Consider the following 16,670-nt stretch of genomic DNA (forward strand, 5'->3'; position numbering starts at 1 on the left):
GGTGGGTGTGGTTGAACGTTGTCAGGAGTGAGCAGCGTTTGGGTGGGGGGTTGAATGCTTTGGGAGTGATCAGTGTTTCGGTGGGGGGGTGAACACTATCAGGAGACCGCACTGTTGGGGTGGGGGGTGAACACTGTCGTGAGTGAGCAGTGTTGAGGTGGGGGGTGAACACTGTTGGGAGTGAGCAGTATTGGGTCAGGGGGGTGAGCAGTGTTGGGGTGGGCGAGGTGGTCACTGTCGGGACTGAGCAATGTTGTGGTGGATGGGTGAACACTGTCAGGAGACAGCAGTGTTGGGGTGGGCGAGGTGGACACTGTCGGGAGTGAGCAGTGTTGGGGTGGATGGGTGAACACTGTCAGGAGTGGGCAGTGTTGGGGTGGGCGAGGTGGACACTGTAAGGAGTGGGCAGTGTTGGGGTGGGCGAGGTGGACACTGTCGGGAGTGACCAGTGTTGGGGTGAGGGGATGAACATGGTTAGGAGTGAACAGTGTTGGTTTGGGGTGTGAATACTGTCGAGAGTAAACAATGTTTGGGTGGGGGTGTGGACACTACCGGGAGTGAGCAGTGTCGTGGTGGGGTTTTGAACGCTGTCAGGAGTAAACAGCGTTTGGGTGGGGTTTTGAACACTGTCGGGAATGAGCAGTGTTTCGTTGGGGGGGTGGTGAACACTGTCAGGAGACGGTAGTGTTCGTGTGGGGGTGAACAATGTCGGGAGTGAGCGGTGTTTGGGTGGGTGTGTTAACACTGTTGAAAGTGAACAATGTTTGGGTGGGGGTGTGAACACTACCGGGGGTGTGCATTTCAGGGGTGGGCGATTGAACGCTGTCAGGAGTGAGCATTGTAGGGCTGGGGGGGTTGAACGTTGTCAAGAGCGAGCAGCGTTTGGGTGGGGGGTTGAACACTTCGGGTGTGAGCAGTGTTTGGGTGGGGGGTGAACACTGTCAGGAGTGAGCAGTGTTGGGGTGAGGACAGTGATCACTGTCGGGAGTGAGTAGTGTTGGGGTGGGGGGTGTGAAAACTGTAGGGAGTTAGCAGTGTTGGGGTCGGGGGGTTGAACACTGTCGGGAGTGAGCAGCGTTGGGGTGGGGGGTGAAAACTGTCAGCACTGAGCAGTATTGGTATGGGGGGGTGAACACTATCAGGAGTGAGCGGTGTTTGGGTGCGGGTGTGAACACTGTTGAGAGTGAACAATGTTCGGGTGGGAGATGTGAGCACTATCGGGGGTGTGCAGTGTTGGGATGGGGGGATGAACGCTATCAGCAGTGTGAATTGTAGGGGTGGGGTGTTGAACGCTGTCAGGAATGAGCAGTGTTTTGGTGGGGGGGTGGTGAACACTGTCAGGAGACGGTAGTGTTGGGGTGGGGGTGAACATTGTCAGGAGTGAGCAGTGTTAGAGTGTGGGTTTGAACACTGTCGGGAGTGAGCAGTGTTTGGGTGGGGGTGTTGAATACTGTCGGGAGTGAGCAGTGTGGGGGTGGGTATTTGAACTCTGTTGAGAGTGAGCAGTGTTTGGGTGGGGTGGTGTGAACACTGTTGAAAGTAAACAGTGTTTGGGTGGGGGTGTGAACACTACCGGGGGTGAGCATTGTACGGGTGGTGGGTTGAATGCTGTCAGGAGGGAGCATTGTAGGGGTGGGTGTGGTTGAACGTTGTCAGGAGTGAGCAGCGTTTGGGTGGGGGGTTGAATGCTTTGGGAGTGATCAGTGTTTCGGTGGGGGGGTGAACACTATCAGGAGACCGCACTGTTGGGGTGGGGGGTGAACACTGTCGTGAGTGAGCAGTGTTGAGGTGGGGGGTGAACACTGTTGGGAGTGAGCAGTATTGGGTCAGGGGGGTGAGCAGTGTTGGGGTGGGCGAGGTGGTCACTGTCGGGACTGAGCAATGTTGTGGTGGATGGGTGAACACTGTCAGGAGACAGCAGTGTTGGGGTGGGCGAGGTGGACACTGTCGGGAGTGAGCAGTGTTGGGGTGGATGGGTGAACACTGTCAGGAGTGGGCAGTGTTGGGGTGGGCGAGGTGGACACTGTAAGGAGTGGGCAGTGTTGGGGTGGGCGAGGTGGACACTGTCGGGAGTGACCAGTGTTGGGGTGAGGGGATGAACATGGTTAGGAGTGAACAGTGTTGGTTTGGGGTGTGAATACTGTCGAGAGTAAACAATGTTTGGGTGGGGGTGTGGACACTACCGGGAGTGAGCAGTGTCGTGGTGGGGTTTTGAACGCTGTCAGGAGTAAACAGCGTTTGGGTGGGGTTTTGAACACTGTCGGGAATGAGCAGTGTTTCGTTGGGGGGGTGGTGAACACTGTCAGGAGACGGTAGTGTTCGTGTGGGGGTGAACAATGTCGGGAGTGAGCGGTGTTTGGGTGGGTGTGTTAACACTGTTGAAAGTGAACAATGTTTGGGTGGGGGTGTGAACACTGCCGGGGGTGAGCATTGTAGGGGTGGGGGGTTGAATGCTGTCAGTTGTGAGCATTGTAGGGAGGGAGGGTTTGAACGTTGTCAGAAATGAGCATTGTAGGGGTGGGGGTGTTGAAAGTTGTCAGGAATGAGCAGCTTTTGGGTGGGGGATTGAACACTTTGGGAGTGAGAACTGTTTTGGTGGGGGGTGAACACTATCAGGAGACAGGAGAGTTGGGATGGGCGCTGAACACTGTCGGGAGTGAGCAGTGTTGGGGTGCGGGCAGTGAACGCTGTCGGGAGTGAGCAGTGTTGGGGTGGGGGCGTAAAACACAGTCGGGAGTAAGCAGTGTTGGGGTGTGGGGGTGAAAACTGTCAGCACTGAGCAGTGTTTGGGTGGGGGTGTGAACACTGTCGGGAGCGAACAATGTTTAGGTGGGGGTGTGAACACTGTCGGGAGCGAACAATGTTTAGGTGGGGGTGTGAACACTGTCGACAGTGGACAAAGTTTTCGTGGGAGTGTGGACTCTACCGGGGGTGAGCAGTGTCAGGGTGGGGTGTTGAACACTGTCAGGAGTGAACAGCGTTTGAATGGGGTTTTGAACACTGTCGGGAATGAGCAGTGTTTCAGGGAGTGGGGGGCGGTGGTGAACACTGTCAGGAGACAGTAGTGTTTGGTTGGGGGTGAACACGTTCGGGAGTGAGCAGTGTTTGGGTGGAGCTGTGTGAACACTTTTGGAGAGTTAACAGTGTTTGGGTGGGGGTGTGAAGTCTGTCGGGAGAGTGCAGTGTTGGGATGGGGGTGTGAAAACTTTCGGGAGTGAGCAGTATAGAGGTGGGGGTTGAACACTGTCGGGAATGAGCAGCGTTGGGATGGGGGGGCGTTTACACACTATCAGGAGTGAGCAGTGTTGGAGAGGGGGCTGAATACTGTCACGAATGAGCAGTGGCGCGGGCAGTGAACACAATCGGGAGTCAGCAGTGCTGGGGTGGGGGTGTGAACACTGTCGGGAGTGAACAATGTTTTGGGGGGGTGTGAACACTACCGGGGGTGAGCAGTGTCGGGGTGGGGGGGTGTTGAACGTTGTCAGGAGTGAAAATCGTTTGGTTGGGGTTGGTCGGGGTGTGAACACTGTCGAGAATGAACAATGTTTGGGTGGGGTTGTGAACACTACCAGGGGTCTGAATTGTAGGCGGGGGGGGGGGGGTGGTGTTGAACGTTGTCAGGAGTGAGCAGCGTTGGAGAGCGGGCTGAACACTGTCAGGAATGAACAGTGTCGCGGGCAGTGAACACAATCGGGAGTCAGCAGTGTTGGGGTGGGGGGTGAAAACTGTCAGCACTGAGCAGTATTGGGATGGGGGGCTGAACAAGAGTGAGCAGTGTTTGGGTGGGGGTGTGAACACTGTCGAGGGTGAACAATGTTTGGGTGGGTGTGTGAACACTGTCGAGAGTGAACAATGTTTGGGTGGGGGTGTGAACACTACCGGAGGTGAGCATTGTAGGGGTGGGGGTTTCAACGCTGTCAGGAGTGAACAGCGTTTGGGTGGGGTTTTGAACACTGTCGGGAATTAGCAGTTTTTCGGGGGGCGGTGAACACTGTCAGGAGACAGTAGTGTTCGGGTGGCGGTGAACACTGTCGGGAGTGAGCAGTGTTGGGGTGGGGGGGTTGAAATCTGTTGGGGGTGAGCAGTGTTTGGGTGGGGTGTGAACTCTGTCGGGAGAGAGCAGTTTTGGGATGGGGGTGTGAACACTGTCGAGAGTGAACAATGTTTGGGTGGGGGCGTGGACACAGTCAGTAGTGAGCAGTGTTGGGGTGAGGGCAGTGAACACTGTCGGGAGTGAGCAGTGTGGGGGTGGGGGCAGTGAACACTGTCGGGAATGAGCAGTGTTGGGGTAGGGGGGTGAACACTATCGGGAGTAAACAGAGTTGGGGTGGAGGTGTGAACACTTTCGGAAGTGAAGAATGTTTGGCTGGGGGTGGGAACACTGTCGAGAGTGAACAATGTTTGGGTGGGGGTGTGAACACTACCGGGGGTGAGCAGTGTCGGGGTGGGGGTTGAACACTGTCAGGAGTGAACAGCGTTTGGGTGGGGTTTTGAACACTGTCGGGAATAAGCAGTGTTTCGGGGGTTGGTGGGGGAGGGTGGTGAACACTGTCAGGAGACAGTAGTGTCCGGGTGGGGATGAACACTGTTGGGAGTGAGCAGTGTTTCGGTCAGGAGGTGAACACTGTTGAGAGAGAACAATGTTTGGGTGGTGGTGTGAACACTGTCGACAGTGAACAATGTTTACGTGGGAGTATGGACTCTACCGGGGGTGAGCAGTGTCGGGGTGGGGGGTTGAACACTGTCAGGAGTGAACAGCGTTTGATTGGGGTTTTGAACACTGTCGGGAATGAGCAGTGTTTCAGGGGGTGGGGGGTGGTGGTGAACACTGTCAGGAGACAGTAGTGTTTGGGTGGGGGTGAACACTGTCAGGAGTGAGCAGTGTTGGGGTCGGGGGTTGAACTCTGTTGGGAGTGAGCAGTGTTTCGGTCGGGAGGTGAACACTGTTGAGAGAGAACAATGTTTGGGTGGGGGTGTGAACTCAGTCGAGAGTGCACACTACCTGGGGTGAGCATTGTAGGGGTGGAGGGTTGAACGCTGTCAGGAGTGAGCATTGTAGGGGTGGGGGGTTGAACTTTGTCAGGAGTGAGCATTTTAGGGGTGGGGGGGTTGAATGTTGTCAGAATGAGCAGCGTTTGGGTGGGGGGTTGAACATTTTGGAAGTGAACAGTGTTTCGGTCGGGGGGGTTGAACACTGTTGAGAGTGAGCAGTGTTTTGGTCAGGGGGGTGAACACTGTTGAGAGCGAGCAGTGTTAGGGTGGGGGCTTTGAAAACTGTTGAGAGGTAACAGTGTTTGGGTGGGGGTGTGTGAACTCTGTCGGGAGACAGCAGTGTTGGGGTGAAGGTGTGAACACTTTTGGGAGTGAGCAGTATAGGGGTGCGGGGGTGAACACTGTCGGGAATGAGCAGTGTTTCGGCGGGGGTGGTGAACAATGTCAGCAGACAGTAGTGTTGGGGTGAGGATGAACACTGTCGGGAGTGAGCAGTGTTTCGGTGGGGGGTGTTGAACACTGTTGAGAGTTCACAGTGTTTGGGTGGGGATGTGAACTCTGTCAGGAGCGAGCAGTGTTGGGGTGAGGGTGTGAACACTTTCGGGAGTTAGCATTATAGGGATGGGGGGGGGTGAAAAACATCGGAATGAGCAGTGTTGGGATGGGGGTTTGCACACTATCAGGAGTGAGCAGTGTTGGAAAGGGGGCTGAATACTGTCAGGAATGAGCAGTGGCGCGGGCAGTGAACACAATCGGGAGTCAGCAGTGTTGGGGTGGGTGTGTGAACACTGTCGGGAGTGAACAGTGTTTGAGTGTGGGTTTGAACACTGTCGGGAGTGAGCAGTGTTTGGGTGGGGGTGTTGAATACTGTCGGGAGTGAGCAGTGTGGGGGTGGGTATTTGAACTCTGTTGAGAGTGAGCAGTGTTTGGGTGGGGTGGTGTGAACACTGTTGAAAGTAAACAGTGTTTGGGTGGGGGTGTGAACACTACCGGGGGTGAGCATTGTACGGGTGGTGGGTTGAATGCTGTCAGGAGGGAGCATTGTAGGGGTGGGTGTGGTTGAACGTTGTCAGGAGTGAGCAGCGTTTGGGTGGGGGGTTGAATGCTTTGGGAGTGATCAGTGTTTCGGTGGGGGGGTGAACACTATCAGGAGACCGCACTGTTGGGGTGGGGGGTGAACACTGTCGTGAGTGAGCAGTGTTGAGGTGGGGGGTGAACACTGTTGGGAGTGAGCAGTGTTGGGTCAGGGGGGTGAGCAGTGTTGGGGTGGGCGAGGTGGTCACTGTCGGGACTGAGCAATGTTGTGGTGGATGGGTGAACACTGTCAGGAGACAGCAGTGTTGGGGTGGGCGAGGTGGACACTGTCGGGAGTGAGCAGTGTTGGGGTGGATGGGTGAACACTGTCAGGAGTGGGCAGTGTTGGGGTGGGCGAGGTGGACACTGTAAGGAGTGGGCAGTGTTGGGGTGGGCGAGGTGGACACTGTCGGGAGTGACCAGTGTTGGGGTGAGGGGATGAACATGGTTAGGAGTGAACAGTGTTGGTTTGGGGTGTGAATACTGTCGAGAGTAAACAATGTTTGGGTGGGGGTGTGGACACTACCGGGAGTGAGCAGTGTCGGGGTGGGGTTTTGAACGCTGTCAGGAGTGAACAGCGTTTGGGTGGGGTTTTGAACACTGTCGGGAATGAGCAGTGTTTCGTTGGGGGGGTGGTGAACACTGTCAGGAGACGGTAGTGTTCGTGTGGGGGTGAACAGTGTCGGGAGTGAGCGGTGTTTGGGTGGGTGTGTTAACACTGTTGAAAGTGAACAATGTTTGGGTGGGGGTGTGAACACTGCCGGGGGTGAGCATTGTAGGGGTGGGGGGTTGAATGCTGTCAGTTGTGAGCATTGTAGGGAGGGAGGGTTTGAACGTTGTCAGAAATGAGCATTGTAGGGGTGGGGGTGTTGAAAGTTGTCAGGAATGAGCAGCTTTTGGGTGGGGGATTGAACACTTTGGGAGTGAGAACTGTTTTGGTGGGGGGTGAACACTATCAGGAGACAGGAGAGTTGGGATGGGGGCTGAACACTGTCGGGAGTGAGCAGTGTTGGGGTGCGGGCAGTGAACGCTGTCGGGAGTGAGCAGTGTTGGGGTGGGGGCGTAAAACACAGTCGGGAGTAAGCAGTGTTGGGGTGTGGGGGTGAAAACTGTCAGCACTGAGCAGTGTTTGGGTGGGGGTGTGAACACTGTCGGGAGCGAACAATGTTTAGGTGGGGGTGTGAACACTGTCGGGAGCGAACAATGTTTAGGTGGGGGTGTGAACACTGTCGACAGTGAACAATGTTTACGTGGGAGTGTGGACTCTACCGGGGGTGAGCAGTGTCAGGGTGGGGTGTTGAACACTGTCAGGAGTGAACAGCGTTTGAATGGGGTTTTGAACACTGTCGGGAATGAGCAGTGTTTCAGGGAGTGGGGGGCGGTGGTGAACACTGTCAGGAGACAGTAGTGTTTGGTTGGGGGTGAACACGTTCGGGAGTGAGCAGTGTTTGGGTGGAGCTGTGTGAACACTTTTGGAGAGTTAACAGTGTTTGGGTGGGGGTGTGAAGTCTGTCGGGAGAGTGCAGTGTTGGGATGGGGGTGTGAAAACTTTCGGGAGTGAGCAGTATAGGGGTGGGGGTTGAACACTGTCGGGAATGAGCAGCGTTGGGATGGGGGGCGGGGTTACACACTATCAGGAGTGAGCAGTGTTGGAGAGGGGGCTGAATACTGTCACGAACGAGCAGTGGCGCGGGCAGTGAACACAATCGGGAGTCAGCAGTGTTGGGGTGGGGGTGTGAACACTGTCGGGAGTGAACAATGTTTTGGGGGGGTGTGAACACTACCGGGGGTGAGCAGTGTCGGGGTGGGGGGGTGTTGAACGTTGTCAGGAGTGAAAATCGTTTGGTTGGGGTTGGTCGGGGTGTGAACACTGTCGAGAATGAACAATGTTTGGGTGGGGGTGTGAACACTACCGGGGGTCTGAATTGTAGGCGGGGGTGGGGGGGGGGTGTTGAACGTTGTCAGGAGTGAGCAGCGTTGGAGAGCGGGCTGAACACTGTCAGGAATGAACAGTGTCGCGGGCAGTGAACACAATCGGGAGTCAGCAGTGTTGGGGTGGGGGGTGAAAACTGTCAGCACTGAGCAGTATTTGGATGGGGGGCTGAACACTACCAAGAGTGAGCAGTGTTTGGGTGGGGGTGTGAACACTGTCGAGGGTGAACAATGTTTGGGTGGGTGTGTGAACACTGTCGAGAGTGAACAATGTTTGGGTGGGGGTGTGAACACTACCGGAGGTGAGCATTGTAGGGATGGGGGTTTCAACGCTGTCAGGAGTGAACAGCGTTTGGGTGGGGTTTTGAACACTGTCGGGAATGAGCAGTTTTTCGGGGGGCGGTGAACACTGTCAGGAGACAGTAGTGTTCGGGTGGCGGTGAACACTGTCGGGAGTGAGCAGTGTTGGGGTGGGGGGGTTGAAATCTGTTGGGGGTGAGCAGTGTTTGGGTGGGGTGTGAACTCTGTCGGGAGAGAGCAGTTTTGGGATGGGGGTGTGAACACTGTCGAGAGTGAACAATGTTTGGGTGGGGGCGTGGACACAGTCAGTAGTGAGCAGTGTTGGGGTGAGGGCAGTGAACACTGTCGGGAGTGAGCAGTGTGGGGGTGGGGGCAGTGAACACTGTCGGGAGTGAGCAGTGTTGGGGTAGGGGGGTGAACACTATCGGGAGTAAACAGAGTTGGGGTGGAGGTGTGAACACTTTCGGGAGTGAAGAATGTTTGGCTGGGGGTGGTAACACTGTCGAGAGTGAACAATGTTTGGGTGGGGGTGTGAACACTACCGGGGGTGAGCAGTGTCGGGGTGGGGGTTGAACACTGTCAGGAGTGAACAGCGTTTGGGTGGGGTTTTGAACACTGTCGGGAATAAGCAGTGTTTCGGGGGTTGGTGGGGGAGGGTGGTGAACACTGTCAGGAGACAGTAGTGTCCGGGTGGGGATGAACACTGTTGGGAGTGAGCAGTGTTTCGGTCGGGAGGTGAACACTGTTGAGAGAGAACAATGTTTGGGTGGTGGTGTGAACACTGTCGACAGTGAACAATGTTTACGTGGGAGTATGGACTCTACCGGGGGTGAGCAGTGTCGGGGTGGGGGGTTGAACACTGTCAGGAGTGAACAGCGTTTGATTGGGGTTTTGAACACTGTCGGGAATGAGCAGTGTTTCAGGGGGTGGGGGGTGGTGGTGAACACTGTCAGGAGACAGTAGTGTTTGGGTGGGGGTGAACACTGTCAGGGGTGAGCAGTGTTGGGGTCGGGGGTTGAACTCTGTTGGGAGTGAGCAGTGTTTCGGTCGGGAGGTGAACACTGTTGAGAGAGAACAATGTTTGGGTGGGGGTGTGAACTCAGTCGAGAGTGCACACTACCTGGGGTGAGCATTGTAGGGGTGGAGGGTTGAACGCTGTCAGGAGTGAGCATTGTAGGGGTGGGGGGTTGAACTTTGTCAGGAGTGAGCATTTTAGGGGTGGGGGGGTTGAATGTTGTCGGAATGAGCAGCGTTTGGGTGGGGGGTTGAACATTTTGGAAGTGAACAGTGTTTCGGTCGGGGGGTTTGAACACTGTTGAGAGTGAGCAGTGTTTTGGTCGGGGGGGTGAACACTGTTGAGAGCGAGCAGTGTTAGGGTGGGGGCTTTGAAAACTGTTGAGAGGTAACAGTGTTTGGGTGGGGGTGTGTGAACTCTGTCGGGAGAGAGCAGTGTTGGGGTGAAGGTGTGAACACTTTTGGGAGTGAGCAGTATAGGGGTGCGGGGGTGAACACTGTCGGGAGTGAGCAGTGTTTCGGCGGGGGTGGTGAACAATGTCAGCAGACAGTAGTGTTGGGGTGGGGATGAACACTGTCGGGAGTGAGCAGTGTTTCGGTGGGGGGTGTTGAACACTGTTGAGAGTTCACAGTGTTTGGGTGGGGATGTGAACTCTGTCAGGAGCGAGCAGTGTTGGGGTGAGGGTGTGAACACTTTCGGGAGTTAGCATTATAGGGATGGCGGGGGGGTGAAGAACATCGGAATGAGCAGTGTTGGGATGGGGGTTTGCACACTATCAGGAGTGAGCAGTGTTGGAAAGGGGGCTGAATACTGTCAGGAATGAGCAGTGGCACGGGCAGTGAACACAATCGGGAGTCAGCAGTGTTGGGGTGGGTGTGTGAACACTGTCGGGAGTGAACAGTGTTTGGGTGGGGGTATGAACACTGTCGAGAGTGAACAATGTTTGGGTGGGGGTGTGAACACTACCGGAGGTAAGCATTGTAGGAGTGGGGTGTTGAACGCTGTCAGGAGTGTGCATTGTAGGGGTGGGGGGGTTGAACGTTGTCAGGAGTGAGCAGTGTTTGGGTGGGGGCTGTGAAAACTGTTGAGAGGTAACAGTGTTTGGGTGGGAGGTGAACACTTTGGGAGTGAGCAGTGTTTGGGTGGGGGCTGTGAAAACTGTTGAGAGGTAATAGTGTTTGGGTGCGGTGGTGAACACTTTTGGGAGTGAGCAGTATAGGGGTGCAGGGGTGAACACTGTCAGGAATGAGCAGTGTTTCGGCGGGGGTGGTGAACAATGTCAGGAGAGAGTAGTGTTGGGGTGGGGATGAACACTGTCGGGAGTGAGCAGTGTTTGGGTGGGGGGGATTGAACACTGTTGAGAGTTCACAGTGTTTGGGTGAGGATGTGAACTCTGTCGGGAGTGAGCAGTGTTGGGGTGAGGGTGTGAACACTTTTGGGAGTTAGCAGTATAGGGGCAGGGGGGGTGAACAATGTCAGGAATGAGCAGTGTTGGGATGGGGGGTTGCACACTATCAGGAGTGAGCAGTGTTGAAGAGGGGGCTGAATACTATCAGGAATGAGCAGTGGCGCGGGCAGTGAACACAATCGGGAGTCAGCAGTGTTGAGGTGGGGGTGTGAACACTGTCGAGAGTGAACAATGTTTGGGTGTGGGTGTGAACACTACCGGGGTGAGCAGTGTTGAGATGGGGAATGAACACTATCAGCATTGAAAATTGTAGGGGTGGGGGGTTGTACACTGTCATGAGTGAGCAGCGTTTGGGTGGGGTTTTGAACACTGTCGAGAATGAGCAGTGTTTCGGTGGGGGCCGGGGTGGTGAACACTGTCACGAGACAGTAGTGTTGGAGTTGGGGTGAACACTGTCGGGAGTGAGCAGTGTTGGGGTGGACGAGGTGGACACTGTCGGGAGTGAGCAGCGTTGGGGTGGGGGTGAAAACTGTCAGCACTGAGCAGTATTGGGATGAGGGGGTGAACACTATCAGGAGTGAGCAGTGTTTGGGTGGGTGTGTGAACACTGTCGGGAGTGAACAATGTTCGGGTGCGGGTGTGAACACTACTGGGGCTGAGCAGTGTTGGGATGGCGGGATGAGCTCTATCAGGAGTGAGAATTGTAGAGGTGCGGGGTTGAACACTGTCAGGAATGAGCAGCGTTTGGGTGGGGTTTTGAACACTGTCAGGAATGAGCAGTGTTTCGGGGGGTGGAGTGGTGAACACTCTCAGGAGACAGTAGTGTTGGGGTGGAGGTGAACACTGTTGGGAGTGAGCAGTGTTTGGGTGTGGGGTTGAACACTGTTGAGAGTGTGCAGTGTTTGGGTTGGGGGGGTGAACACTGTTGACAGTGAACAATGTTTAGATGGGGGTGTGAACACTACCAGGGGTGAGCATTTCAGGTGTGGGCGGTTGAACGCTGTCAGGAGTGAGCAGCGTTTGGGTGGGGGGTTGAACACTTTGGGCGTGAGCAGTGTTTGGGCTGGTTGTGAACACTGTCGGGAGTGAGGAGTGTTTGGGTGGAGGGTGAACACTGTCAGGAGTGAGCAGTGTGGGGTGAGGACAGTGATCACTGTCGGGAGTGAGCAGTGTTGGGGTGGGGGGTGTGAACACTGTCGGGAGTGAGCATTGTTGAGGCATGGGGGTGAACACTGTAGGGAGTTAGCAGTGTTGGGGTGGGGGGGTTGAACACTGTCTGGAGTGAGCTGCGTCGTGGTGGGTGTGTGAACACTGTCAGGAGTGAGCAGAGGTGAGGGCAGTGAACACTGTTTTGGGTGAGCAGTTTTGGGTCAGGGCGGTGAACACTGTCAGGACTGAGCAGTGTTAGGGTGTGGCAGTGAATACTGTCGGGAGTGAGCAGCTTTGGGGTGTGGGGTGTGAACACTTTCGGAAGTGAGCAGTGTTGGGTTGGGCGAGGTGGACCCAGTCGGAAGTAAGCAGCGTTGGGGTGGGGGGTGAAAACTGTCAGCACTGAGCAGTATTGGTATGGGCGGGTGAGCACTATCAGGAGTGAGCGGTGTTTGGGTGTGGGCGTGAACACTGTTGAGAGTGAACAATGTTCGGGTGGGGGATGTGAGCACTATCGGGGGTGTGCAGTGTTGGGATGGGGGGATGAACACTATCAGCAGTGTGAATTGTAGGGGTGGGGTGTTGAACGCTGTCAGGAGTGAGCAGCATTTGGGTGGGGTTTTGAACACTGTCAGGAATGAGCAGTGTTTTGTTGGGGGTTGGTGAACACTGTCAGGAGACAGTAGTGTTGTGGTGGGGGTGAATACTGTCAGGAGTGAGCAGTGTTTGAGTGTGGGTTTGAACACTGTCGGGAGTGAGCAGCGTTGGGGTGGGGCATTGAACTCTGTTGGGAGTGAGCACTGTTTTGGTAGGGGGACTTGAACACTGTCGGGAGTGAGCAGTGTTGGGGTGGGGCATTGAACTCTGTTGGGAGTGAGCACTGTTTTGGTAGGGGGAGTTGAACACTGTCGGGAGTGAGCAGTGTTTGGGTGGGGTGTTGAACACTGTCGGGAGTGAGCAGTGTTGGGGTGGGTGTTTGAACTATGTTAAGAGTGAGCAGTGTTTGGGTGGGGTGGTGTGAACACTGTTGAAAGTAAACAGTGTTTGGGTGGGGGTGTGAACACTACCTGGGGTGAGCATTGTACGGGTGGTGGGTTGAATGCTGTCAGGAGGGAACATTGTAGGGGTGGGGGGTTTGAACGTTATCAGGCTTGAGCAGCGTTTGGGTGGGGGGTTGAACACTTTGGGAGTGATCAGTGTTTCGGTGGGGGGGTGAACACTATCAGGAGACAGCAGTGTTGGGGTGGGGGGTGAACACTGTTGGGAGTGAGCAGTGTTTGGGGGGGTTGTGAACATTGTTGGGAGTGAACAGTGTTGGGGTGGGGGGTGAACACTGTTGGGAGTGAGCAGTGGTGGAAGGCAGTGAACACTGTCGGGGGTGAGCAGTGTTGGGTCAGTGGGGTGAACACTGTCGTGAATGAGCAGTGTTGAGGTGGGGGGTGAACACTGTTGGGAGTGAGCAGTGTTGGGTCAGGGGGGTGAACACTGTCAGGAGTGAGCAGTGTTGGGGTGGGCGAGGTGGACACTGTCGGGAGCGAGCAGTGTTGGGGTGGATGGGTGAACACTGTCAGGAGTAGGCAGTGTTGGGGTGGGCGAGGTGGACACTGTAAGAAGTGGGCAGTGTTGGGGTGGGCAAGGTGGACACTGTCGGGAGTGAGCAGTGTTGGGGTGAGGGGATGAACATGGTTAGGAGTGAACAGTGTTGGTTTGGGGGGTGAACACTGTCGGGAGTGAGCAGTGTTGCGGTGGGTGGGTGAACACTGTCAGGAGAGAGCAGTGTTGGGGTGGGGGGGTGAACTCTGTCCGGAGTGAGCAGTGTTGGGGTGGGGTGGTGAAATTGTCAAGAGTGAGCAGCGTTGGGGCGAGGGTGTGAACACTGCCGGGAGTGAGCAGCGTTGGGGTGGGGGGTTGAACTCTGTCGGGAGTGAGCAGTGTTGGGTGGGCTGGTGAACTCTGTCTGTGGTGAGCAGTGTTCAGATGGGCGTGTGAACACTGTTGGGAGTGAGCAGTGTTGGGGTGGGGGTGTGAACACTGTCGGGAGTGAGCAGTGTTGGGTTGGGGTGTGAACACTGTCAGGGGTCTTCAACAAGATATATATTTGTGCCTGGCCTTATCTCACTAAAGGTGTTGAGCCTCTAAGGGCATTTGTGAAAGACATGATATTGATGCTAGATCCCCAGCGCGTCTATTGTTATACCCCTGTGCTGTAACAGAAGGAACTGAAGAGACACAATATGAGCAGTTTCTTGACCAACCTGGAGCTGGCACCTCCCATCCTACTTCTCAGTCTCTTGCTGCTTTCTCTGTGTGTCTGTCCAGCGATTCATATGCAATGAAATGGTTGGATATTGGCAGTTCAGTAGCACTATCTTCAGGCTTATCTGTTTAATGTTCATACACTGAACATTTGTTTGATCAGTGGGAAACAGGACTGAATAGTTCCAATCAGATTTTGGGAGCCCTGAGAGTTGGCGTCTCCCACGCTGGTTCCCAGTTTACCCATGGCAGGTGCAGTTGACCATTTCACTCCTGCTGAGGGTTCTTTCATGCATGACTCTTTCCAGGGTCAACAGCAAAGCTGAACACATGTCCAACATGCTGCTGCAGGTGGTGGACTCCTTCAGCCTACACACCAAATGCTGCACATTCTTGTACTGCATTCTCTCTATCTGGACAGGTGTGAATTCCCTGCCTTTAGCTGGTGCTCCCTGAGATCCTGTGATATGACAACTGAGGGTGAACATCTCCTTCTCTCCAGGCATTTGTGACTGCCCCTCACCTAACACACCATATTACTTCTCCACCTGTGAATAATGCAGTCTCCCCTCAGTCTGACAGTGCTCTCCTCAGCAGATATCTCTCAACTAGTGTTTGCAAGGCTCAGCTGTAGTGATGTGTTTGGTGAACTGAGGGTTGGGCAAAGCCCAATCTGAGGGCCCTGGTTCTTGTGGCTTCTCCTCCTCTGCTGAAGAGCTGAAGAAGAGGAGAGGTTAATGGAGATACATGAGCTATAGATTTGTTCAATACACTCTCACTACAAGCGATGAAATTGAGCAATGGTAATGTTTTGCAATGACAGGGTGTGCTGTAACAGAAGGAACTGAAGAGACACAATATGAGGAGTTTCTTGACCAACCTGGAGCTGGCACCTCCCATCCTACTTCTCTGTTTCTCGCTGCTTTCTCTGTGTGTCTGTCCAGCGATTCCAGAGCTTCCACCTCAGAAAAGGGGAGAGGGCAGACGCTTGTGGCTCCTCCCCCGACGTCACTTCTTCGTTGTGTTTGGTTTTCTCCTTTCCGAGGAAAGTAGAGAGTATGAGGAGCAGCACTTTATTTAACATCAGATAAAGGACAAGACTGGTGTGAGGAATCATCCTTAATCAGGGTGAGAACAGATGTAAGAAGCTAGAAAATACCTAACAGAGCTTTTTACATCTTCACTAAGTCAGACTGGGAGAGAAGGAATAGGATGTGAAGATTCCCATGTTTCCACCTCAATATTTCAAGGAAGTAGCACCTGATGTGGAACACATTGAGGACAAGCTGAGTGGAAATTGTAAATGTGGATTTACATTTGATTCAGTTCACGTAGTAGCTCAACTACCTTATCTTAGCTCCCATCAGGAGGAAACTAAATTTCTTCCAACAATTGACTTCCTGACTGGTGGATGCCCTCATTGCCAAGGCCATGTCCACAGAGATTGGACCATGCTTTACATGTGACCCCTTCCTTCAGTCCAATAACATTATGTTCAGTGAGAAGTCGCAGTGAGGTCACATTGTTGGGCAGGTGTGCAGTCACAGGAATGAGGGGAGCTCATGGGCTTCTGTGTCACTGAGATTGAGATCATGTGACCAGCTGCATCTGCCATTTCTCCCCTTTCTCCTCGCCCAGCAGGTCAAACATTCCCCAGGGATCCATCCCACTCCAACCCAGAGCACACACTGTTCCCTAGCTTCTCTCCTGTCTCACTCATGCTCTCTCGAGCTCACCTCGTCAATGAGAACCACCGCCAGCTCCCTCAGTTCTACTCCCACCAAACTGCTGACCACCCAACTTTCTTTCCTGGTCCCCATGTTAACTAACATTCTTCATGGTTCTCTCTCTTCCAGTGCTGCCTCCCCATGCCTCAGATCTGCTTTCATCATCCTTCTCCTCAAAAAGTCAACCCCTGAATCCATCCAATCTCCAATCCCCTTTCCACCCTAAATCCTCAAATGTGTTGTGGACTCCCACAGCCATGTCCATCTTTTCCAGAACTGCATATTTGAATCCCTCCAGGTTCCCGCCCCTGCCATACTAGCTAAATGGCTCTTATCAAAGTCACAAAAAGCATCCCTTGTGATGAAATTCACCCTTCTCATCCTTTGCATTCGGTCTGCAGCCTTTGATGTGGTTGACCACATCATCCTCATCCCCCAGCTATTCAGCTGGGTTTGGCTACTCTCACATGTTTCCATTTTTAATTTAATAGTAGCCTGAGAGTCCCTTGCAATGGCTTCTCTTCCTGCTCCTGGTGTCCCTCAAGAATTTATTCTCAATTCCTCCTATTTCTCATCTACATGCTGCCCCTCAGCAACATCATCCAAAAGCACAGTGTTGAGTTTGGGACTTGCTCTCTGTCCCTTTTCATGTCTTGCCTTTTCTGGCACCTCCTTCCAGCTGAACACAAACTGCTGTTTTGTGTGTTTAGGTGTGTGGGTGTGTGTCCTGCCTCTCTGGACCTCTGTTGCTAGACAACAGCTCAGTTTTTTTCTACTCTTGTGTTTGCTTTACCTTCTCCCCAGGAATCATAAAGCT

The 16,670-nt window shown here is 54.2% G+C and overlaps 1 protein-coding gene across 3 annotated transcripts in view; it reads right to left on the reverse strand.

Annotated features, from left to right (window-relative positions):
• LOC121282088 (T-cell-specific guanine nucleotide triphosphate-binding protein 2-like) overlaps window positions 1–16,670 on the reverse strand; it is a 62,034-nt gene that overhangs the window by 44,223 nt on the left and 1,141 nt on the right. The window contains exon 2 of one of the 3 annotated variants that reach the window (XM_041195545.1): window positions 15,007–15,162. The exons of 1 other annotated variant lie outside the window; for it this stretch is intronic. In XM_041195545.1, the coding sequence (XP_041051479.1) occupies window positions 15,007–15,026 (20 nt within the window). In that variant the 5' untranslated portion in view covers window positions 15,027–15,162. Of the gene's footprint in view, window positions 1–14,125; window positions 14,190–15,006; window positions 15,163–16,670 lie in introns of those variants that run through there. One more of the 3 variants, XM_041195546.1, reaches the window with a different exon arrangement.

Source organism: Carcharodon carcharias, chromosome 9, assembly GCF_017639515.1.
Source record: "Carcharodon carcharias isolate sCarCar2 chromosome 9, sCarCar2.pri, whole genome shotgun sequence".
Lineage (NCBI taxonomy): Eukaryota > Metazoa > Chordata > Chondrichthyes > Lamniformes > Lamnidae > Carcharodon > Carcharodon carcharias.